Source organism: Xenopus laevis, chromosome 2L (genome assembly GCF_017654675.1).
Source record: "Xenopus laevis strain J_2021 chromosome 2L, Xenopus_laevis_v10.1, whole genome shotgun sequence".
NCBI lineage: Eukaryota > Metazoa > Chordata > Amphibia > Anura > Pipidae > Xenopus > Xenopus laevis.
Genome location: NC_054373.1, coordinates 184337012 through 184362235, shown reverse-complemented (window position 1 = coordinate 184362235; position 25224 = coordinate 184337012). Strand labels below are relative to the sequence as shown.

Genomic DNA, 25224 nt, shown 5'->3' with positions numbered 1-25224 from the left:
GTGTGGGGTGTAATATATAGTTCTAGTAATTACCTCTTGGAGTAATGAGCTTGTGTTGAAGACGGTCACTCTATTCTGGCAGCCGCACCACAGCTTCCCCGACACAGACACCATTTTGGTTACTGGACCCCCGGGGGAGCCAAGGGGCAGAGATTTGGAGTTTTGAGGGTCCCAGAAACTTCCTGTTACCAGAAGACAAGAGAGAGATAAAATGATTTGCAACGTCCAGCTCAAGATAAAGGGATTATCAGACCTGAGACCCAGTCAGTTTGGGGGCCGTTCCTGAGCTCTCAGTCTGCACAATCAGTTTCTACCTCTGAGCCAAGAAGATTTGTCTTTGTGGGTAGAAAAGCAAAAAAAAAACTTTGACTAAGGGAATAAGAATAAAGACTTGGGAATAAACAGTAGCCCATAAACAGGAATTACCAAATTGTGTGACTGGGGCTGAGTGTTTATTTATCTGACCATGGGAAGGAGAACAGCCCAATAGTAGAAAGTACATAGAATTAGAACTCAATACCCAATTTCCTACCCGGGAAGATTCACTTACCCAATTGCCATCTTGCCCAACTACTGCCACCTCTTTCCCACTCTTTATCCCATCTTTTCTTTTCAAATTCTTTATTTTTTTAACTTTGTATTTATTGAAGTTTTACACATAATTGACAGTTTGTACTTTTCTTTTGCAAAACAACACAGGGAATAAAGAGCATTTCTGTTCTACAGTCTTGGTTGTTGTTATTTGTCGTGTCGTTTTTCTCTGGCTTGTTGGCCAAACTTATGATTAAAGGGGGAGTAAGAAGAAAATGGGGAAAGTGGGGGTTTCGGTGGTTGAGACTTTTTCTAGAAATATCTTTACAGTGTATGTAACATACCTTCCCTAAATAACCATATATTCCATACTTCTTCAAATTTGTCATTTTAATCTTCATTAATGCTGTTAATTTTCCTATTCAAATTCTTTTTATTGAAATAAAATAAATATTTTATTTATTTTTAAAATACAATAAAAAGTTGACTGTTTTACAGCGTGTTAATATATGTGCAGTTTCATATTCCAAATAAACAAATATTGTTAGCCATTTCGACCTGTTTGTCATTTATTTATTATTGCTCAATCATATGGATTATAAAATCCAGATAGAGTTAATGAGTAAATACAATTTAACAATTACGTGAATGGAGTAACAACTAAATTCTTAATCAACCTTCCCCATAAGTTTATGTTTACATTTCTTTTTGTTGTCATCTAAAGTTTCCACATAAAATGACCATCTCCTTTTTATTTTATTTCTTAAAGAAAAATCTTTAATTCTGAATCGAATCTTTATCCCATCAGCTGCTGCTCTGCAGTCACGGCTACTTACCTTCCCAGAAAACTGATATATGGTACAGACTGGGAACCCTAACCACTTCAGATGACCTTTATCCTAGAACCCAGACTCACCCACTCCTCATTCTTCTAGTTTAATAGTGCCTCACCTGCTTCCCTCTGATACACGATCAGCTCCCCATTGGCCAGTGACACAAACACTTGGTTATCCAGGTATCTGCAAGGAAAAAGAGAGTGCTGAATGAGTGACACCACAATGGGACAGAGAGCAGTTATGGAGGGTAACATATTCTCCACTCAGACTTCCCTGGAACATACAGCCTGGAAGTTGCCCTGAGAGTAGGAACCATGAGAGAAGGAACCATGAGAGAAGGAACCATGAGAGAAGGAACCATGAGACAAGAAACCATGAGAGAAGGAACCATGAGAGAAGGAACCATGAGACAAGAAACCATGAGAGAAGGAACCATGAGACAAGGAACCATGAGACAAGGAACCATGAGACAAGGAACCATGAGAGAAGGAACCATGAGAGAAGGAACCATGAGAGAAGGAACCATGAGAGAAGGAACCATGAGAGAAGGAACCATGAGAAAAGGAACCATGAGAAAAGGAACCACGAGAGAAGGAACCCCGAGAGATGGAACCACAAGAGAAGGAACCACAAGAGAAGAAACAATCAGGGAAGAAACCATCAGGGAAGGGGTAGCATTTCCCCGGGGGGACACTTACAAGATGCACATGACGGCTGCCGAGTGCTGCATCTTCATGCTGTTCTTGCGGTTGCGGATGTTGTCGGAAGACTGATAAATGTGAATGCTGCAAAGCAAAGGGACAGCTGATCAATACAGTGAGATCTCTCTCTACGAGACAGAGGCAATCCTGCCACACAAAGGAGAGATCAGTTTGGATAATGAACCCCCACAACTGCCAGATTGGGTGTTACCCCAGCCCTGCTATCCAGAGACAGCCATCAAGGGACCTCTATTTCTCAGGGAAACCAGCTGATTACATGACATTCCCATCTCTTACCATCCATCCTCTGTCCCCAGCCACATGGAGCTGTGATAGGCCTCGGGGTCCAGGCTCAGCAGGTCTTCCAGACTCCCCCTTGTGAATGAGCTTCTGCTTGATCTCCTCAATGGCTGTCCCTCCGTGGGGCTCTCGTTGTCCCTATTCTGGTTGAAGGCGCCGGGGATGGGGAGGAAGCTGGTCTCCTGCTCTTCCTCTGAGCTGGTGGTCTCGGTGGTGGTGTCTTTGGCACTTGGCATCTCCTCGGCTAAGGAACAAAGGATCGGGTTTAGTTAGTCATGAAAGTAATTACATGTACCAATCAGGGATTTATGCCTTGATCATTATAATGAGCTGCTACTCTATTTCTCAGCTCAAAAATGAAACAGCACCCCTAGTGGTGAATAAAGAGTACATTGTTCCCTGGAAACCTATGGAGAGTGCTCTGGCTGAGGCAAGAAGTACAGGAGGTCCAGGAGTTTTACATATTATACTGAAATTACTGAAATGGAGAAACACTGCTAGACAGATGCTGTTAAACTGCAACTCCCACAATCCTCACCAAGGTGGAAACTATAGATAGTGACTCTGAGACATAAGATACAACTGATATTATTTCAGGACTCAGTACCGAAACTGGAGGAGATGGTGGAGCGACTTGCTTGGCTCTGAAGGGTCCCCGAGGGGCTCGGCGAGGATTCATCATCGGTGTCGTCACTGTCGAAGGGTACAAGGTCCCGACTGGCACTATCTGTGGTCTCTGACAGCTCCAGCGACGACCCCGAGATGGAAATGTGAAGGCACTGCTGGGACACCGTCTCTTCCTGGGACTGGGATTGCGTCTCCGAGGACTGGCTCCCCATAGCAACAGGGCGATCCCTGCAAAACAAAGTGCAAGTGAATAATAATAATATCATTAGTATCATCTAGAACTCATTCCGTGTGTCCAGTACAGGAAATTGAGGGTGTAGTGCCCCCAGTGGTGTAACTAGATATTACTGGGGCCCACAGCCAATTATTTTTCAGGGCCCCAAATTTCAGGTTGACTTGTTTTACCAATGTTTATTGAAATTAAATATGAATTAGGACCTCATGGGGCCCCTATACCTCCTGGGCCCCCTGCAGCCACTTGGTCTGCTTCCTCTGTAGTTACATCCCCATGTGCATTTGGGATACCCACAAGGCTTAGAGAGATGGGAGGGCCTTGGTAGGTTTTAAAGGTACTGTTAATAGTGCTGCTCCAGCAGAATTCTATTCAACAGATTTTTTTATATTTAATTTTGAAATCTGACATGGGGCTAGACATATTGTCAGTTTCCCAGCTGCCCCCAGTCATGTGACTTGTGCTCTGATTAACTTCAGTCTCTCTTTACTGCTGTACTGCAAGTTGGACTGATATCACCCCCCCCCAGCAGCCAAACAAAAGAACAATGGGAAGGTAACCAGATAGCAGCTCCCTAACACAGGATAACAGCTGCCTGATAGATCTAAGAACAGCACTCAATAGTAAAATCCAGGTCCCACTGAGACACATTCAGTTACATTGAGTAGGAGAAACAACAGCCTGCCAGAAAGCAGTTCCACCCTAAAGTGCTGGCTCTTTCTGAAATCACATGACCAGGCAAAATGACCTGAGATGCACCTACACACCAATATTACAACTAAATACACTTGCTGGTTCAGGAATGACATTTTATATTGTACAGTGAATTATTTGCAGTGTCATTTAGAAATAAAACCGACACCATAAAAATTATAACAGAATCCCTTTAAGGAGGATTTTGACAAGAAAAACAAACAATGGGAACAAACGGAAAGCAGAATCTGCTAGGGGAGAAACACCTGTAAATAAAGAAGTAAAATCACTGGCATAGAATAGCCCCCAAAAATGATAGTCCCCCTAAAATGAAAACAATACTGAGAGCAGACAATGTTTAGTCCCTTTGATACATCTGTCTCTGCACCTCCCCGTTTTTGGGCTCCGATACTTTTTCATGCACTTTCCCTTTACATCAGTGCAGCCATAAAACATTCCCTCTGGCAAATACTGACAATATTCCGTACACGTGAGAACATCTATTTCCCACCGCCGAAATCTTGCTTTGATCTTTTACACCTGCAGAGAGGAATTCTGGGAGAGAACTCTGCGCAGCCCAAGGAACGGACATTTAATCGTAGTCAGGGAGGCAGCGAAAGAGAGAGAGAATTCTATAAATTAAATTCTCATATAAATTAAAATACAGACTTACTTCCAACCCACGGGTAATACACAGTTTGTATGGAAAGTGGGGGGCTCTGCTTGCAGGTTCTGCCTTGCATTTGTACTCCATTGTTATAAAGGGGTAATATATGATGGTTTTGTTTTTCCTTTTCATCCTACTCCCCACCTAGAACCAGCAGAGAGCTGTCCCCATTTGCTGCCTATGTCTCAGGCTTACAGATAAGGTGTTTATCAAGAAGGTTTTTACAGGGAGGGAGGTTAAACACCTCCTCATTGTCACACATTTGATCTAAAGAGGCGATACATTTTACAAATGTTCAGTAAATCTGTAATGTCATATAAGGACGTCTGTGTCAGTCCTAGGACCCTGGTGCCTGTGGCCCATAGGCTTTCAGATAGAAACTTGGGCTGTCAAACTGGAACCTTGAATCTTGGGCCATCTAACTGGAACCATGAATCTTGGGCCGTCTAACTAGAACCATGAATCTTGGGCCATCTAACTAGAACCTTGAATCTTGGACCGTCTAACTAGAACCATGAATCTTGGGCCGTCTAACTGGAACCATGAATCGTGGGCCGTCTAACTGGAACCATGAATCGTGGGCCGTCTAACTAGAACCATGAATCTTGGGTCGTCTAACTAGAACCTTGAATCTTGGACCGTCTAATTAGAACCATGAATCTTGGACTGTCTTACTGGAACCTTGAATCTTGGACCGTCTAATTAGAACCATGAATCTTGGGCCATCTAACTGGAACTTTTGAAAAATAGTCCCAAAGCATGCTTGTAGATTAAAAATACAAGTTTATTCCATATTATAAAAAGTCAAAAATTCCCCCCTATGGCGCCTAACGCGTTTCATGCTTACCTAGCACCTAGTCATAGGCAATCATAGTCATAGGTTGTACTTCTGCTTGGCCACTAGAGGTTCCCAGCATGCTACAATAATCTTCACTACACCTTTGATCCAAGGTATCTATATGTTTTGGATTGATTGCCCAAGATTCAAGGTTCCAGTTAGATGGTCACAATCAATCCAAAACATATAGATACCTTGGATCAAAGGTGTAGTGAAGATTATTGTAGCATGCTGGGAACCTCTAGTGGCCAAGCAGAAGTACAACCTATGACTATGATTGCCTATGACTAGGTGCTAGGTAAGCATGAAACGCGTTAGGCGCCATAGGGGGGAATTTTTGACTTTTTATAATATGGAATAAACTTGTATTTTTAATCTACAAGCATGCTTTGGGACTATTTTTCAAAAGTTCCAGTTAGATGGTCACAATCTTACTGGAACCTTGAATCTTGGGCCATCTAAATGAAACCTTGAATCGTGGGCCATATAACTGGAACCTTGAATCTTGGGCCATCTAACTGGAACCTTGAATCTTGGGCCATCTTACTGGAACCTTGAATCTTGGGCCATCTTACTGGAACCTTGAATCTTGGGCCATCTAACTGGAACCTTGAATCTTGGGCTGTCTAACTAGAACCTTGAATCTTGGACCTTCTAACTGGAACTTTGAATCTTGGACCATCTAACTGGAACCCTTGAATCTTGGACTGGCTACCTGGAACCTTGAATCTTGGACTGGCTAACTGGAACCTTGAATCTTGGGCCATATAACTGGAACCTTGAATCTTGGGCTGTCTAGAACCTTGAATCTTGGACCTTCTAATTAGAACCTTGAATCTTGGGCCATCTAACTGGAACCTTGAATCTTGGACTGTCTAACTGGAACCTTGAATCTTGGACCATCTAACTAGAACCTTGAATCTTGGGCCATCTAACTGGAACCTTGAATCTTGGGCTGTCTAACTGGACGCCTATGGGCCACAGACTTCTAGAACTGACACAGACGACCTTATGTGACATCACAGGTTTACTGAACATTTGTTACATTTATACAGTCGCCTATGAATATTGGGCATCTGCGATGTCAAAATGGAAAGAGTAATTTCAAAATAACATAACAGGGATCCTGTTGGGCTGGCTCAAACCTGGCCCCACCCCCAGAGCCTTGTACATGGAACATACCGGTGGTTCTTCTTGAGGCCGGGCACGGAGGCAACGCACAGGATTCGGGCAGAGCACACAGCAATACAGGCTTCTACGGAGGGTTCATTCTTGATACTGAGCAGACAGACCTGACCCACGTATCCGTCGCTGTTACACACCCACACCTCATGTACGTTCTCCAAACAACTGTGACTGGGGGGACTGGGGGATGCGCAGGAGAACTGGGGGAGGCAGGAATAAAAGGGAGGTTACTATACAGAGACGACCCCCATCTAACAGCACATATGGACTCTCCCTCACCTGCATTCCGCTTCTGGTCTTCATGATGGGAATGGCTTTCAGGAACTCGGGGTCCAGACGGTTCTTGCTGGAAACTGAAATAAAACAAATCATGTTAATGGGCTGATCTAAAGCAGTGAAGTGGCTCTTCCTAATACCAGGGCAATCAACTAAAGGTAATTCTGTTCTCTCTTTTCTGTTCGCTTAGTTTCACCCTCTGTATTGGGATGTTCTAGCCTCATTCTCTCTCCCAGTGCAAAGAAGAAGAATTAGCTCAATATACAGAGATCCTCCCCTGGTCCCTGTGCTATCTGTGCTCTCAACATGACAAATAAATACAGTTCCCACAGCTGCCACAAGAAATACAGGTATAGGATCCGTTATCCGGAAACCCATTATCCAGAAAGCACCAAATTATGGGATGTCTCCCATAGACTTGATATAAATATAGTGGAAACTCGATTTTACATCCCCTGATTTTAAGTTTTCCCTCATTTTACCAATGAGGTATCCAAACTATGGAAAGATCTGTTATCCAGAAAATCCCAGTTCCAGATCTTTCTAGATAACACGTCCCATACCTGAAACATACAGTATTTCCCAAATCCCATACCCACACCCCCCCATACCCCACGCTAGGAATAACCCCAGGAATTTTACTGTGTGTTACCGAGTTTCTTTTTTGTTTCTTCAAACCCCTGTTCAAAGTGGAGCCGGGCCTCTGGGTTACTGAACTCAAAGATGAATGACTCTGTGCCGTCGGCTTTGGTGGTGGTCAGTTCTACTTTGTTGGGTGGGAAGGACATTGTGAATGAGAGCGACTGTTTCTCTGCCAACTCACGGTGTACTGATGCCATCATGTCCTTAATTACATCGTCCAGACTCTGTCACGGGGAAATAACAACAAGAAATTAATATTACAGATATATTAGTTCTGTCTGTTCTGGTACTGGTTTGTTTTATTGTGTGTCTTATTTCTCAAATAATATAAACATTGGCTTTGATCTGTGCAGCCACTGGGACAGAATGTTCTGTTATACAGATAGCTAGAATCTCAGCTGCCATAAAGCAGGACAGGACTGCTGCTTACAATGGGGATCAGATAGGATCTGTGCAGCCACTGGGACAGAATGTTCTGTTATACAGATAGCTAGAATCTCAGCTGCCATAAAGCAGGACAGGACTGCTGCTTACAATGGGGATCAGATAGGATCTGTGCAGCCACTGGGACAGAATGTTCTGTTATACAGATAGCTAGAATCTCAGCTGCCATAAAGCAGGACAGGACTGCTGCTTACAATGGGGATCAGATAGGATCTGTGCAGCCACTGGGACAGAATGTTCTGTTATACAGATAGCTAGAATCTCAGCCATAAAGCAGGACAGGACTGCTGCTTACAATGGGGATCAGATAGGATCTGTGCAGCCACTGGGACAGAATGCTCTGTTATACAGATAGCTAGAATCTCAGCTGCCATAAAGCAGGGAAGGACTGCTGCTTACAATGGGGATCAGATAGGATCTGTGCAGCCACTGGGACAGAATGTTCTGTTATACAAATAGCTAGAATCTCAGCTGCCATAAAGCAGGACAGGACTGCTGCTTACAATGGGGATCAGATAGGATCTGTGCAGCCACTGGGACAGAATGTTCTGTTATACAGATAGCTAGAATCTCAGCTGCCATAAAGCAGGACAGGACTGCTGCTTACAATGGGGATCAGGTAGGATCTAGCAGAGCATTATGAAAAATTAAGAAAAAACTGAAAAGAAAATAGATGCTTAAAAAATCAAATGAATCTTTTCAGTACAACACCGGTGTCCCCAAGCAATTATAAAATGTATATTTATAATTAAACTAAAAGCAACACACATTTCCTGAAATAAATTCCCCGTGACCTCGCTGGCTGGGACTAAGAGTTGGGGGAGGCTACTGTGTTCCCGAGGTCAGTAGCCCTATATCTCACACTCTGGGTCACCCCTATAATAACACGCTCATTACTTGCTACAAAGTTCACGCTGGGAACAGATTTCTATGGCTCGGGGGCAAGTACAGGAAATGTCATTGGTTCAGATTCATGTGACTCGTTAGGGCTGTGAGATTTACTACTAATAATGAAGCATAAAATATCGTGCCCTGTGCAATGGGTGAGTAATGCTGCAAGGGGGGGACATCGGCATGAATTACAGGGAGACTGGGACATTTACATTAAGTGCACGACATGAACCTGCCCCTCGGCTGAGAGGTTTTTAAGCTGCAGAACGGACACCTCCCCATGTACAATAAACGTTCTGCTCTGTAGCTTGTGGGACTGTCTCTGGGGGTTACAGATAGGAGGATACAGCGGTCAGTCAGAAATAACAGTCCAATCAATAGCCTCTAGCACACTACAGTGTAGTAAAGAACTCTCTGCCTAAAGCCTTCCCAGCAGTGGTATAACTAGAGTGTGTCTGGCCCCTGCAAAAAAATCATCAGAGGGGCCCGGAGTACTGCCCATCCTCCCAACCCTCCTGCCCACTTCCGCCCCACCCACTCCACCTACTCCCACTCCGCCCCACCTACTCCCACTCCCCACCCCACCCACTCTGCCCCACCTACTCCCACTCCCCACCCACTCCGCCCCACCTACTCCCACTCCCCACCTCTGCCCACTTCCCACCCCACCCACTCTGCCCCACCTACTCCCACTCCCCACCCCACCTCCGCCCACTTCCCACCCCACCCACTCCGCCCCACCTACTCCTACTCCCCGCCCACTTCCCACCCCACCCACTCTGCCCCACCTACTCCCACTCCCCGCCTACTTCCCACCCCACCCACCCACTCCCCACCCAGTCCGCCCCACCTACTCTCACTCCCGCCCCACATCCACCAACTCCCTACCCCACATCCACCCACTCCCCTTGGTCAGCAATAGAGATCCAGTACAAACCGTTTGTCCCACTGGAGCCCATGTGCCCCCCACTTACTGATACAAATAGAAATGTCCCTGACCTGGTGGGGGAAGCTGAGGGTCTCAGAGAGTTTGCTGATTTGCCCCATGGTGCTCAGATCTTCGTCCAGTCGGCTAATGATCTTCTGAACACTGTCCCGGTTAGAGGCTTGGGATGTCCCTGAGTAAAAAACAGACGGATGGTGTGAAAGGGAATTTATGGATCAGCTCACCTTTCCTAGTATAGATATGGGATCCGTTATCTGGAAACCAGTTATCCAGAAAGCTCCGCATTACGGAAAGGCCATCTCCCATAGACTCCACTGTAAACAAATAATCCAAAGTTTTAAAAATAATTTCCTTTTTCTCGCTTGTACTTGATCCCAACTAAGATATAATTAATCCTTATTGGAAGCAAAACCAGCCTATTGGGTTTATTTAATGATTTCATGATTTTCTAATAGGTATATAGTAAGATCCATTATCTGAAAAACCCCAGGTCCCAAGGATTCCGGATAACAGGTCCCATACTTGTAGCACTTGCACCATCACATGTCATTGCTGCAGGCCGGGACTGGCAATCTGTGGGTTCTGGCAAATGCCAGAGGAGCTGCTATAAGGTCCCATAGAAAGTCAGTATTTAGTGGGCTGTGGGGACTGTTTGGGCCTCTGTGTGGGCTGATTGGGCCTCTGTGTACCTGAAATGCCAGGGCCTATTTTAATTCTCAGTCCGGACCTGCATTGCTGTACATCTACCCCTGAAACTGTCCCCAATTCAGCTTAAAGGACGACAGCTCAACAAAGAATTAAGCTACAGATGTGATGGAATCTGTACCAGCCCAAGGCAACCACAGCCCTATAGCAGTAAAGATCTGTGTCTCCAAAGATGCCCCAGTAGCTCCCCATCTTCTTTTCTGCTGATTCACTGCACATGCTCTGTGCTGCTGTCACTTACTGAGCTTAGGGACCCACTCACAATATACAGTACACATAGAATAGAAATGTCACAATATAAGGCTGATTAGTAATTAATACACATAATTAGCATCACAACTGATTTATAATGAGGCTTGTTAGCACACTGAGCATGTGCAGTGCCTCTGACCTAACAGGATCCAAGATGGGGAACTGCTGGGGGCAACCGGCCTGCATCATTACTGTTATTGAGCTTCTGAACCTTTTCTAGACCTATTCTTTTGTTCTTCTTTAAAGGATAAGTAAACCTTTAAAATAAGTGAATGTAAAATTGATGAGAGTGCTATTCTAAGCACTCTTGCAATGTACATTCACCATTTTTTTTTAGATCCTAGATATTAAAGGCTACATGTACTATATCCACTATTTAACCTGTGCTATATAGCCATTTTCAATTTCCACCATGGCTACACAGCAGCTTGTTTATATAAACTATAGTAGTACTTATCTGTTATCTACTGTGTATCCTGTGCTTGAATGGCTGCCCCCATGGCTACACAGCAGCTTGTTTATATAAACTATAGTAGTACTTATCTGTTATCTACCCACCTCAGCCAGACTTTAAAGAGATACGGTCATGGGGAATTTTTTAAAAAAAAACAAAAAAACATGTCAGTTAATAGTGCTGTTCCGGCAGAATTCTGCACTGAAATCAATTTCTCAAAAGAGCAAACAGATTTTTTTATATTCAATTTTGAACTGTGACATGGGGCTAGACATATTGTCAGTTTCCCAGCTGCCCCCAGTCATGTGACTTGTGCTCTGATAAACTTCAGTCACTCTTTACTGCTGTACTGCAAGTTGGAGTGATATCACCCCTTCCCCCCCCCCCCCCCAGCAGCCTAAAAACAGAACAATAGGAAGGTAACCAGATAGCAGCTCCCTAACACAAGATAACTGCTGCCTGGTAGATCTAAGAACAACACTCAATAGTAAAATCCAGGTCCCACTGAGACACATTCAGTTACATTGAGTAGGAGAAACAACAGCCTGCCAGAAAGCAGTTCCATCCTAAAGTGCTGGCTCTTTCTGAAATCACATGACCAGGCAAAATGACCTGAGATGCACCTACACACCAATATTACAACTAAATACACTTGCTGGTTCAGGGATGACATTTTATATTGTACAGTGAATTATTTGCAGTGTAAACAGTGTCATTTAGAAATAAAAACGACATCATAAAAAACAGGACTAGAATCCCTTTAATAAGGGTGCTACCTTCAATTAGACGTGGATGATGGACCCCTTATTAGAGCCTAGTTGTGTCCCCCCTCACTATAAACATTACTTTTTTCCTCTTTATTAACAGAAATTGGTGCAGGAGAAGTGGGAAAGCTCAGAGTTCAATCCCTGGAATGTTACATCCCTCTGCCTTAGTCATCAAACATGGAGACACGAGGAATTGCGGAAAAGAGACCTGAGTGTAGAACTAAACATTCCGCACCTTTAACAATGTCCACATCCTCCAGGGGCAGTTTCCAAAGCAGTTTGTATTTACTGGAGATGTCAATGACGCTCGCTGCTGTGTATCTGCAAGAGAAGTGACAAGGCTGCACTATTACACTTCACCACACGAGGGCAGTCTCACACACTGGCACTCACACAATGAGGAAGAGAAGAAATAACTATATAAATTATACTAGCAGTCTTTAGAACGGCCACAGTCTTCCATTTAAAGGGATTGATCACCTTTCAATTAATTTTAGCATGATGTAGACAGTGATATTGTCAATTTGCAATTAGTTTTAATTTTTCTTATTATTTGTGGTTTTTGACTTATTTCGCTTTTTATTCAGCAGCTCTCCAGTTTGCAGTTTCAGCAGTCTGGTTGCTAGGGAGCAAATTACACTAGCAACCATTCACTGATATGAACAAGACACTGGAGAGGGGCTGAATAGAAAGATGAGTAATAAAAAGCAGCAATAACAATCCATTTGTAGCCTTACAGAGCATTTGTTTTTAAGATGGGGTCAGTGACCCCCATTTGAAAGCTGGAAAGAGTCAGAAGAAGGCAAATCATTCAAAAACTACAAAAAAAAGAATAAGATAATGAGGACCAATTGAAACGTTGCTTAGAATTGGCCATTCTATAACATAAAACATAAAAGTTAAAATTAAAAGGAATGATCTATCTTCAGATATGTAAATCTAATTAAAAAGAGGGGATCTGACTTCTGTCAGTATTTGAGTTTATTATATAGGAGAAAAGAAAGAAATACGGGGATACTTTCTTTCTTTTCTCCTATATATTAAAAGTTAACTTAAAGGGGAACCACCCCTTTGACATTAGCATAAAGCACAGAAACCTAATGGGCATCCAGGCCACTGTTAACTAAACAAAATCAAGCTACTGCGCCCCCTACAGGAGGAAGGCAGATGTGATTACTGTGGATTTATTTAGACAGGGTTAATGTTTCACATTATTATCCCCACCAGTTCCCTCTGTAATAATCATATTTTGTTTTGTTCCCCAGCAGCTTCTGTAATGCACACGTCTCTGGCATCTCCAGCAATGTCTTCTTTCCTGAGAAATTAGCCAGCAAATAAATTGCTTCTCCCCTTTCATAATCCTGACAAATTGTAAACCTGGCTGTGGGGCGGACACTCCGTGCCAAGTGTGGATTAAAAGGATCTTAATGGTTTCCTAATGGCGCTCATGAAATGTAACAGATGCACTAGATATTAACAATGGGAGATACAGGATGATACTTGTACAATATATATTCTGCAAGTGTATTTATCTCTGAACAGACTATGAGCAAACTTAGGGGACTGTTCCTGCTGAATTGTGCTTAGTACAGGGAATACCTATGCTGCCATAGTTTTATGGAATCTCTCTGTACAGACTATGAGCAAACTTAGGGGCTGTTCCTGCTGAATTGTGCTTAGTACAGGGAATACCTATGGGCCATAGTTTTATGGAATCTCTCTGTACAGACTATGAGCAAACTTAGGGGCTGTTCCTGCTGAATTGTGCTTAGTACAGGGAATACCTATGCTGCCATAGTTTTATGGGATCTCTCTGTACAGACTATGAGCAAACTTAGGGGCTGTTCCTGCTGAATTGTGCTTAGTACAGGGAATACCTATGCTGCCATAGTTTTATGGGCTCTCTCTGTACAGACTATGAGCAAACTTAGGGGACTGTTCCTGCTGAATTGTGCTTAGTACAGGGAATACCTATGGGCCATAGTTTTATGGAATCTCTCTGTACAGACTATGAGCAAACTTAGGGACTGTTCCTGCTGAATTGTGCTTAGTACAGAGGAATACCTATGCTGCCATAGTTTTATGGGATCTCTCTGTACAGACTATGAGCAAACTTAGGGACTGTTCCTGCTGAATTGTGCTTAGTACAGGGAATACCTATGTACCATAGTTTTATGGGATCTCTCTGTACAGACTATGAGCAAACTTAGGGACTGTTCCTGCTGAATTGTGCTTAGTACAGGGAATACCTATGTACCATAGTTTTATGGGATCTCTCTGTACAGACTATGAGCAAACTTAGGGACTGTTCCTGCTGAATTGTGCTTAGTACAGGGGAATACCTATGCTGCCATAGTTTTATGGAATCTCTCTGTACAGACTATGAGCAAACTTAGGGGGCTGTTCCTGCTGAACACACACATACATTTAGATATCTCCAGCACATACTCACAGGCTCATAGAACTGCGCCGCAGGGACCCCGACTTTCGCTTCAGGGTGGTGCAGATCAGTAGATCAGTAAACAGGAAAAGTGATCGCTCCTTCTTCCCTCCTACAGCTTTCTGGGGAAGAGTGAGACAGACAGACAGACATCAGTCTGATACCCACAATAAAAGGGTAAAATCATTGGGCTAAGACTTATTCAGCACTGGTTCAGGGTCACTGATGCTTCATGTATCTGGTAGAGCTGATAAGTCCAAATCAGAACTCAGCACCAGTATTGTTGGGCCAGCAGGGGTGTAACTATAGAAGAAGCAGACCCTGCGGCTGCAGGAGGGGCCAGGAGGTATAGGGGCTCCATGAAGCCCTAATTCATATAAAATTTCAACAAATATTGGTAAAACAAGTCACCCTCTAGACATTTGGGGCCCAAAAAATAATTTGCTGTGGGGCCCAGTAATATCTAGTTACAGCAGAGTATAGATATTCTACTAAGATATATTAAAATTGATAATTAATTACGGCCTTATTAGGCTCCCTAAACTCCTGGGCCCCCTGCAACTGTGGGGTCGGCTTCCTCTGTAGTTACACCCAGTAACCAGGCCAGTAACCAGGCAGCAACTAATCAGCAATTGTGTTTTACTGGAGTTGTGCAGTTACAATAATGAAAGCTAAATGCCAATTGGCTGAGCCAAAACCAGTCCAGTATTTATAGTTCAGTCAGTCCCACGGTCCGAGCAGGAAAACACTACCAGTCCCAATAAGGATCAAAGGCCCTGGGGCTGGTCTGCAGTTGTAGGGAGGAATAGAATGTAGGAGAATAGGAAGCGTAAGGCCAGGCAATCCAGTTTTATAGAAATATATGAATAATAATACATACACCCCAGACACCGAGCTAGACCCCAAAAAGTAAGAAATCTTACCACTTCCACCACCATCTCTTGGCGCACAAATCTTCTAAAAGGAGCTTGAAGCTGCAGAGAGAAACAGGACTGTCATTCACGAGCCCGTCACTCAAGCACATGCAGGTGCAGTACCCCAAGTAACCACTAGGGGGAACTGCTATCATTTTTGCACTGAGCTTTAATGTAAGTCTATCATACACAAATGCACATTCCTCTCTGAGAACATTCTAAGTACCACCCCCAATATATCAGGCCTGTATTGCGCAAGACAATTTGCACTTGGTCTCCTTTTAAAGGAAACTACAGAGGCATTTTATTGCCAATAGATTAGCTACAATAGTACAAGCTATAAGACTATATTTATTCTGCAGAATGCTTTACCATACCTGAGTAAAAAGCTCTAGAAACTCTCTGTTTGTTTAGGATAGCAGCTGCCATATTAGCTTGGTGTGACATCACTTCCTGAGTCTGCCTGCTCACTCATAGCTCAAATTACTGCTGTGAGGAGAGAGGCGCAAACTGAGCATGCTCAAGCCCAAGCCCTGGAGGTTTAAGCTGAAAACAGCAAGTCTGATACAGAAGCCCATGAATACACAATAGAAGGAAAGAAATGTGGTGTTTCTTTTGACAGAGGACTCAGAGCAGAATGTATACTGGTGTATTTATATAGACCTTTCTGATAAAGCTTACTTAATTTTAGCCTTTCCTTCTCCTTTAAGCTTGATTTTTTTTCTTGCAAGTCCCCACTGTGAAATTTAAGCTGCCATCTGGTTGTTAAGCTCAGTGACCATAGCAACAACCCATTGTCAGGAAGATGGACGGAGTGTCCAGATGCCTTCTGCCTGAAGGTTGGGTCGCTGACCCGTAGTATCCAGAATTAAAAATGCAAATTACATGTACCACCCTCCCTAAAAACTGAGGATGAGTGCAAAGTAGCTTATATTACTGCCACCTACAACATACTAAACCTGAGAGGGAATCTCCCTGTTTAATTGGCCAGTCAAGCTAACCTGGGGGGATGGGGGGGGTGACTTACATCTTCCATGCCCTCAATATGTGATTCTATCTCCTGCAGGATTCGGATGTCCCTTTCGGTTTCCTCTGCGCTCCTCATGCCTCTGTTGATTCTTTCCGCAAGTTGCTTGATATTTATCTGTGCGTCTATCAGGCAGAGGTGGTCTGGGTGATCCTCAGGGGTGTGCTTTAATAGATCCTAGAAAAATGACATTCATTGAGTACCCTAGTTATTATTTCACATAAGCGGTGACAAATTGATCTGATCATTCAGCCCTTGACTAACACGAAGGCTTCATTTGACACCAGGAAACTCTTTAAAACATATACAGCACCCACTTTGTCATGATCAGCCATTGTGTCGCCATGTTTTAGGTCTTCCTCCAGGGACATAGGAAGACTTTACAGAGGTCATGTTCTAGGTCTGTCTACAAAGAACTGGGCATATTGTAGTGTCTATGTTCTAGGTGTGGCTTCTAAATAAAGCAATGTTCCTGTTCTATGCCTGCCTACAAGGAACCTGAGATACTGCCATGTTCAAGTTCTAGGTATGACTTGTTCACAGAGAAAAAAATCATGCTCTAGACCTGCCTATAGGGAACTGGGGATGATGTTGTGTTAACGTTCTAGATATGACTTGGACACAGAGAAGAAAAATCATGTTCTAGACCTGCCTACAGGGAACTGGGGATACTGCCATGTTGAAGTTCTAGGTATGACAGTAAATACAGAGAAAAAATGATATTCTATTCCTGCCTACAGGAAAATGGGTACTGCTGTGTTTTCATTGTACGTATGACCGTAAACACAGAAAAATCATGTTCTATTCCTGCTTACAGGAAACTTAAGTTTCTGCTGTGTTCACATTCTAGGTGACTTGTACACAGAAAAAACATGTTCTAGGACTGTCTACAGGGAACTGGAGATACTGCTGTTTTTACATTCTAGGTATGGTTTGTACACAAAGAAAAAATATGTTCTATGCCTGCCTACAGGGAACTCTGGATACTAACATGTTCACATTCTAGGTATAAAAAAAGTTTATATCAAAAACGATATAAGTCCCAAGGCCTCTTCAAGTAAAAAATATTAATTTATTGTTATTCATATTAAAACAGTAGCTAGTACATACTACCCCACCTTACGCGTTTCGCACCCTCCGGCGCTTAGTCATAGGTGTATCTAAGCGCCGGAGGGTGTGACTAAGCGCCGGAGGGTGCGAAACGCGTAAGGTGGGGTATGTGGGGTAGTATGTACTAGCTACTGTTTTAATATGAATAACAATAAATTAATATTTTTTACTTGAAGAGGCCTTGGGACTTATATCGTTTTTGATATAAACTTTTTTGTAGTTGAATGCCTTTCTGAACTGGGGCGAGTCCCTTGGGCCTGGCTGATTAACTATATGGACTCCCGATTTTGAATTGAAACACATTCTAGGTATGACTTGTACACAGAGAAAAAATCATGTTCTAGGCCTGCCTACAGGTAACTGCCAATAATGCACACGCACCATACTCAAGGCATGGCTTCTACACAGGAAAATATTTACATTCTAAACGAATCAGGAATGTGTTCAAGCTATGGCTTCTGCATAAAGCAAGATTCATGTTCTAGGTCTACCGACCTAGGGAACTAGTAATAGAGCATGGACACCACGTTGAAGATCATTGCTGCTACACAGAGAAAATGTCAGTGTTCTTCTAGGTCTACCTACAAGGAATTGGCCATTTGCACAGCATTCATATTCTATGTGTGCAAGGATCAACCAGAAGATGGATTGGAAGAAAACTGATGTCATTCCTATATTTAAAAAGGGATTACAATCTTAGCCTGGCAATTATAGGCCAGTAAATTTGACACCCGTGGTGGGCAAATTATTTGAAGGCTTGTTAATGGATTACATTCAAAATCTCCTAGTCAATGACATTATGAGCAGCAATCAGCATGGCTTTATAAAGGATAGGTCATGTCAGACAAATTTGATGGGACATTCTCTACTTGGAGTAAGGTTCTTAGTGGGGTCCCCCAGGGCTCAGTATTGGGTCCACTTTTATTTAACTTGTTCATTAATGACTTAGGGGAGGGTATTGTAAGTAATGTATCAGTGTTTGCAGATGAGACAAAACTATCAGCCCAATTAATTCCATCCAGGATGTGGCACTTGCAACAGGATCTTGACAAACTGGCAATCTGGGCAGCTAAGTGGCAAATGAGATTCAATGTTGATAAATGTAAAGTCCTGCACCTGGGATGTAACAATATCCACTTATACCCTTAATGGGACTGCACTAGGCAAATCCATAATGGAGACGGAGCTTGGAGTCCTTGTAGATAATAAACTTGTCTGTAGCAAGCAATGCCAGTCAGCAGCATCAAGGGCAAATAAGGGCTTGACTTGTATTAAATGGGGCAGAGATTCACGGGAGGAGGGGGTCCCACTGTATAGAGCACTGGTAAGGCCCCATCTAGAATATGCCCTACAGTTTTGGTCTCCATCACTCAAACAGGACATTATTGTATTAGAGAGGGGACAGAGAAGGGCAACTAAGCTGGTAAAGGGAAAATCTTAGCTATGAGGAAAGACTGGCCAAATTGGGGATGTTCACGCTGGAGAAGAGGCGCTTAAGGGGAGATATGATAACTATGTATAAATATATAAGGGGATCATATAATAATCTCTCTAATGATTTATTTACCAGTAGGTCTTTCCAGCTGACACAAGGTCACCCATTCCGATTAGAAGAAAAGAGGTTCCAGCTAAATATTGGGAAGGGGTTTGTTACAGTGAGAGCTGTGAAGATGTGGAATTGTCTCCCTGAATCAGTTGTACAGGCTGATACATTAGATAGGTATAAGGAAGGGTCGGATGCTTTATTCACCAGTAGCTCCTCCCAGCAGACAGGAGGGAGCCAATGAGATTAGAGGAGGGAAAGGGGTGTTACAGGGAGAGCTGGGAAGTGAATCACTGGTACAGGCTGATACATTAGATAGGTATAAGGAAGGGTCGGATGGTGTTTAGCAAGTGAGGGAATACAGGGATATGGGAGAGAGCTCATAGTACAAGTTGATCCAGGGACTGGTCCCATTGCCATTTTGGAGTCAGGAAAGAATTTCCCCTCTGAGGCAAATTGGAGAGACTCCAGATGGGGTTTTTTGTCTTCCTCTGGATCAACTGGCAGTTAGGCAGGTTTTATACAGACTTAAAAGGTTGAACTTAATGGACGTGTGACTTTTTTAAACCTAACTTACTATGTTACCCAATATTTAAATTCTAATTCTGGTTACAGGGCTTAGAGCAGATTGTACCAGACTGGTACTACAGGTTTGTTGCAGGGACTGGGCACACAGGGCAGTTTGTTTGTTCTTATTCTGGCTTTGGGGTTCAGGTAGTTGGCACAGATGTGATTTAATCTTTAATAAAAGGGAATTGGGCAGATGGCACAGAGCTTATGTTAAAGGCTTGGATGCAGGGGAAGATGTTTTAGGGTTTGTGTTCTAGGTCTGGTTACAGAGAATAATAAAAATGACATATATATATATATATATATATATATATATATATATATAGGGAATCAGATGGCACAATGTTATGGGTGCAGCGGGTGTGCCAGTGTAATGTAAGAGCCCTGTGGGATGTTTGAGATGATGACTGAGCTATGACCTTGCACAATGCTTTGTATTCAGGGCAAGATTCCATCACATCTCCAGCCGACTGATCTAGTACCAGAGTTTGCTGAAATCCAACCTATTCCTTAGTCATATTGAGAAGTAACAGGAGAGAACAATGGCCGGGCCGAAATTCCATGTAAGAATGTTATGAGGGAATCTGAGAAGATTCTTTAGGGTGGAAGGGTGAGCCATTTGGGTCAAAAATATCATATTCAGCACAGGAGGTAACACGTCATTTGGCTACAACTTTACCCAATAATCCCTTGTAGGGCAGAACAGCTACTGACGGGTATTTCATCAGAGGGACAGGACACTTAGTTCTTCATTCCTTAGTTACCTATCTAGTATATCTATATATTAGTTAACTATCTAGTGTATCTAGTATATCTATATATAATACACAAAAGCCATGAATATCCTGTAAATTATATCCTTATAAACGGTGAGTAGTGATGTCATCAGTTATAAACGGTGAGTAGTGATGTAATTTCTGTCACATGACTCACTAAAATTTGTGTATTATAATAAATAAAGTACCCCCAGTTGTAAAATATGAGGATATTAGAAGTTACCTCGGAGTTCCATGACCTATATAAAAACACTTCGGCCTCGTACTTTTATATGGTCATGAAACTCCTCGGTAACTTATAATATCCTTATATTTTACAAGAGGGGGTACTTTATTCACTATATTAGTTACCTATCTAGTGTATCTAGTATATCTATTAGTTACCTATCTAGTGTATCTAGTATATCTATATATTAGTTAACTATCTAGTGTATCTAGTATATCTATATATTAATTAACTATCTAGTGTATCTAGTATCTCTATTAGTTACCTATATAGTGTATCTAGTATATCTATATATTCATTAACTATCTAGTGCTACCAATCCCTATTTCTGTAGGGAAATGAGAGAGAGCAGACAGTAACCCTTCCAACACTTTCCTCTTGTCTCTATATATTAGGTACCTATCTAGTGCTACCAATCCCTATTTCTGTAGGGAAATGAGAGAGAGCAGACAGTAACCCTTCCAACACTCTCCTCTTGTCTCTATATATTAGGTACCTATCTAGTGTTACCAATCCCTATTTCTGTAGGGAAATGAGAGCAGACAGTAACCCTTCCAACACTTTCCTCTTGTCTCTATATATATTAGGTACCTATCTAGTGCTACCAATCCCTATTTCTGTAGGGAAATGAGAGAGAGCAGACAGTAACCCTTCCAACACTTTCCTCTTGTCTCTATATATTAGGTACCTATCTAGTGTTACCAATCCCTATTTCTGTAGGGAAATGAGAGAGAGCAGACAGTAACCCTTCCAACACTTTCCTCTTGTCTCTATATATTAGGTACGTATCTATAGCAGAGCAGGCAGTAACCCATGTGTATAATATAAAGGGCTTTGCTGATAGAGGACAGCACGTGGCACATGTCTGGGTGTTCAATGAAGGCAGCTGTGTGGTTTCTCTTCTCAGTGAGGGGCCCTACGGAGCCAATATCTGCCTCAGATTCCCCTGACTTGACATGACAGGGAGACGTGAGACTGCAGTGAGTTTGAGAGGAACACGGGGCTGAGCCATGGGACAGTCTCACACAGACAGGGAGCCCCGCTGGGCTGATGTTGGAAATTATTGTGTCTGACAGAAAGCAGCTCTGGAAATCATACGGCTGTCTAGAAAGCACAAACAAATGGCCAGATCTGTCTATAGAACATTTATAAAAAAAGCTTTATAATAAATGTAATTAGGGCACAAAAACACAACTGGAAGCCTGATCAGTCAGTACAAAGCCCCAGTCTGACTCTTTCACTTCACTTGTTCCAGGTCTCAATCACGTTCAGATATTTCTGATCACTTTTGTGTAATGAACATGTGTATGAGCAGAGCCGGCTTTAGTGGGGTGCAAATAGGGGGACCAAGAACCGTAAGAACATTAGACAACAGGTACGGTAAAAACTATGCTGCCATAGTTTTATGGGATCTCTCTGTACAGACTATGAGCAAACTTAGGGACTGTTCCTGCTGAATTGTGCTTAGTACAGGGAATACCTATGCTGCCATAGTTTTATGGGATCTCTCTGTACAGACTATGAGCAAACTTAGGGGACTGTTCCTGCTGAATTGTGCTTAGTACAGGGGAATACCTATGCTGCCATAGTTTTATGGGATCTCTCTGTACAGACTATGAGCAAACTTAGGGACTGTTCCTGCTGAATTGTGCTTAGTACAGGGAATACCTATGCTGCCATAGTTTTATGGGATCTCTCTGTACAGACTATGAGCAAACTTAGGGACTGTTCCTGCTGAATTGTGCTTAGTACAGGGAATACCTATGCTGCCATAGTTTTATGGGATCTCTCTGTACAGACTATGAGCAAACTTAGGGGCTGTTCCTGCTGAATTGTGCTTAGTACAGGGGAATACCTATGCTGCCATAGTTTTATGGGATCTCTCTGTACAGACTATGAGCAAACTTAGGGACTGTTCCTGCTGAATTGTGCTTAGTACAGGGAATACCTATGCTGCCATAGTTTTATGGGATCTCTCTGTACAGACTATGAGCAAACTTAAGGGCTGTTCCTGCTGAATTGTGCTTAGTACAGGGGAATACCTATGCTGCCATAGTTTTATGGGATCTCTCTGAACAGACTATGAGCAAATTTAGGGGACTGTTCCTGCTGAATTGTGCTTAGTACAGGGAATACCTATGGGCCATAGTTTTATGGGATCTCTCTGTACAGACTATGAGCAAACTTAGGGGACTATTCCTGCTGAATTGTGCTTAGTACAGGGAATAGCTATGCTGCCATAGTTTTATGGGATCTCTCTGTACAGACTATGAGCAAACTTAGGGACTGTTCCTGCTGAATTGTGCTTAGTACAGGGAATACCTATGCTGCCATAGTTTTATGGGATCTCTCTGTACAGACTATGAGCAAACTTAGGGGGTTGTCCCTGGACACAAAGCCTTTTACCAAGTAACCAGCATATGGAACTGGTCCCTAATGTTATAGAGTGTAAGCTCATATGCAGATTTCCTACCTTGACTATGAGCTCATAGCGTGGAATCCTCTGCACAGGCTTAATCATCAGATCAGACAGAGCTTGCTTCTCCTTGTTTTCCCGGGTACATTGCTGTAAGGGAAAACAGAGTATTACTGGGAGACCCCCATGATGTGGCATTAGATGGACAACTGGAGGGATCCCTAAACTGCTGCTGAAAGGTGTAGTCCAACAATAACAGGAGAGCCTTAAGATGGCCACAAGCGGTCAGCTTCACCCCCTCCAGGCCGGCCTTTTTGCCCATAAAAGCAGCTTTACAAGGTTTCAAGAAGACTGGAGATACCGAGAGTCATTGCCGCCATATATTGTCAATGCAAGAAGCTGTAGCTACAATGATGGGAGGTGAAACGTTCAAACATTAAGGAGTTGGGGGTTATCCAAATAAGTTGTGGATTCAATATAAGGGGGGGGGGGTCACAGGGCAACCCCACAAAACCATGACTTAAAGTTGTATACAGACTGGTCAACTCCACCTTAATAGGATCCTACACTGCTCTCCGAAGCCAAAGCAACAAGGAGGGACGATGTTCTTACCCCTCTCAGATTGTCCAGGCTTTGGCCCAAGCAACAAGCTTGACCTACCTCCAAGAACTTGATAAAGGCCGGCCTGGCTTCCTTGGCCGCCCGAACTGCATCCTTGGCATTGAGGAAATTATCAATGTAAGCCGAGTAGATGCTCACTAGGATCTCCTTGGAGAACTGCAATAGAAACACATCAGCTACATTAGACATTGGATGTTTGTAGAATGGAAACTCAACTTTGGCCGTATCTGTTCATCACAGAATGATAGTAATGATACAGAACATCATCCCCAAGCTTCCAATATTAGCTTGGGCACCCAAGTCTCTAACGGTGGCATTAAGTTAAAACACTGGCCAATCCATATTACAACTATTGGTATTTACAGAGTCAGGAATGGCCCACCAGGACCAAAGGAAAGTGAATAAAGGGCTAATAATTGCAAGCTTCTAAAAGAGAGCAAGAAGCCATGGAGAGACAAGCTAAGAGGGGCAGGAGGAGAAATAAGATAAGGAAAAAAATGGAGAAGATATGATAGAGGGTTGAAGGAGAAAAGAGAATAAGGGAAGGAAAAGGAGGGTTACCCAATAAATCCATTTGATTAAATCCATTTGTTATTTATTGCTACTAGGGTTCTGTACTACCAAGTAGGTTCCATAGAGATACATAAATAGTGTTACTTTGGGACTTACTGACTGGACCAGGACGTCTCCCACAGTCTGGATCTCACCCCAGTTCTGCACACATTGGTTCACTTGCTCCAAGAACTGCTCATGGTGTTCCAGCAACTCCGGGATCTGGTCGAATATTTCATCCACAAGGGAAGGGTCGCACAGGAAGGAATTCTCCGGCAGCTTTAGGGGCTTCATGTAACTCTAGGGGCAAATAAACCCAACAGTACATATTAACAAGTGTGTGGACTTTATGTAGCAGCACTGGGGCAAAGCACATATATCAAAGCAACATGGAAACAGTAGATTGAGATGGAGTAAGTAAGACAAGATGGAGACAGTAGGGCAAGATGGAGACAGTAGGGCAAGATGGAGACAGTAGGACAAGATGGAAACAGTAGGGCAAGATGGAGACAGTAGAGAAAGAAAGAGACAGAAGGACAAGATGGAGCGAGTAGGAGAAGATGGAGCGAGTAGGAGAAGATGGAGACAGTAGGGCAAGATGGAGACAGTAGGGCAAGATGGAGACAGTAGGGCAAGATGGAGACAGCCAAACAAGATGGGGACAGTAGGACAAGATAGAGACAGTAGGGCAAGATGGAGACAGTAGGGCAAGATGGAGACAGTAGGGCAAGATGGAGACAGCCAAACAAGATGGGGACAGCCAAACAAGATGGGGACAGTAGGACAAGATGGAGACAGACGAACAAGATGGAGACAGACGAACAAGATGGAGACAGACGAACAAGATGGAGACAGACGAACAAGATGGAGACAGACGAACAAGATGGAGACAGACGAACAAGATGGAGACAGACGAACAAGATGGAGACAGACGAACAAGATGGAGACAGTAGGGCAAGATGGAGACAGTAGGACAAGATGGAAACAGTAGGGCAAGATGGAGACAGTAGAGAAAGAAGGAGACAGAAGGACAAGATGGAGC

At 43.2% G+C, this 25224-nt stretch overlaps 1 protein-coding gene across 3 annotated transcripts in view; it reads right to left on the bottom strand.

Annotated features, from left to right (window-relative positions):
* The window catches only part of arhgef17.L (Rho guanine nucleotide exchange factor 17 L homeolog), a 134620-nt gene that overhangs the window by 5465 nt on the left and 103931 nt on the right, over positions 1-25224 (bottom strand). For all 3 annotated transcript variants that reach the window (XM_018245621.2, XM_041582819.1, XM_018245624.2), the window contains exons 4-19: positions 24300-24482; positions 23670-23786; positions 23067-23159; positions 16369-16545; positions 15351-15401; positions 14440-14549; positions 12223-12308; positions 9863-9981; positions 7539-7752; positions 6890-6963; positions 6608-6810; positions 2976-3223; positions 2366-2612; positions 2066-2152; positions 1483-1550; positions 34-182 (exon numbers count right to left, since the gene is read on the bottom strand). In XM_018245621.2, the coding sequence (XP_018101110.1) occupies positions 34-182; positions 1483-1550; positions 2066-2152; positions 2366-2612; positions 2976-3223; positions 6608-6810; positions 6890-6963; positions 7539-7752; positions 9863-9981; positions 12223-12308; positions 14440-14549; positions 15351-15401; positions 16369-16545; positions 23067-23159; positions 23670-23786; positions 24300-24482 (2226 nt within the window). The remainder of the gene's footprint in view (positions 1-33; positions 183-1482; positions 1551-2065; positions 2153-2365; positions 2613-2975; positions 3224-6607; positions 6811-6889; positions 6964-7538; positions 7753-9862; positions 9982-12222; positions 12309-14439; positions 14550-15350; positions 15402-16368; positions 16546-23066; positions 23160-23669; positions 23787-24299; positions 24483-25224) is intronic.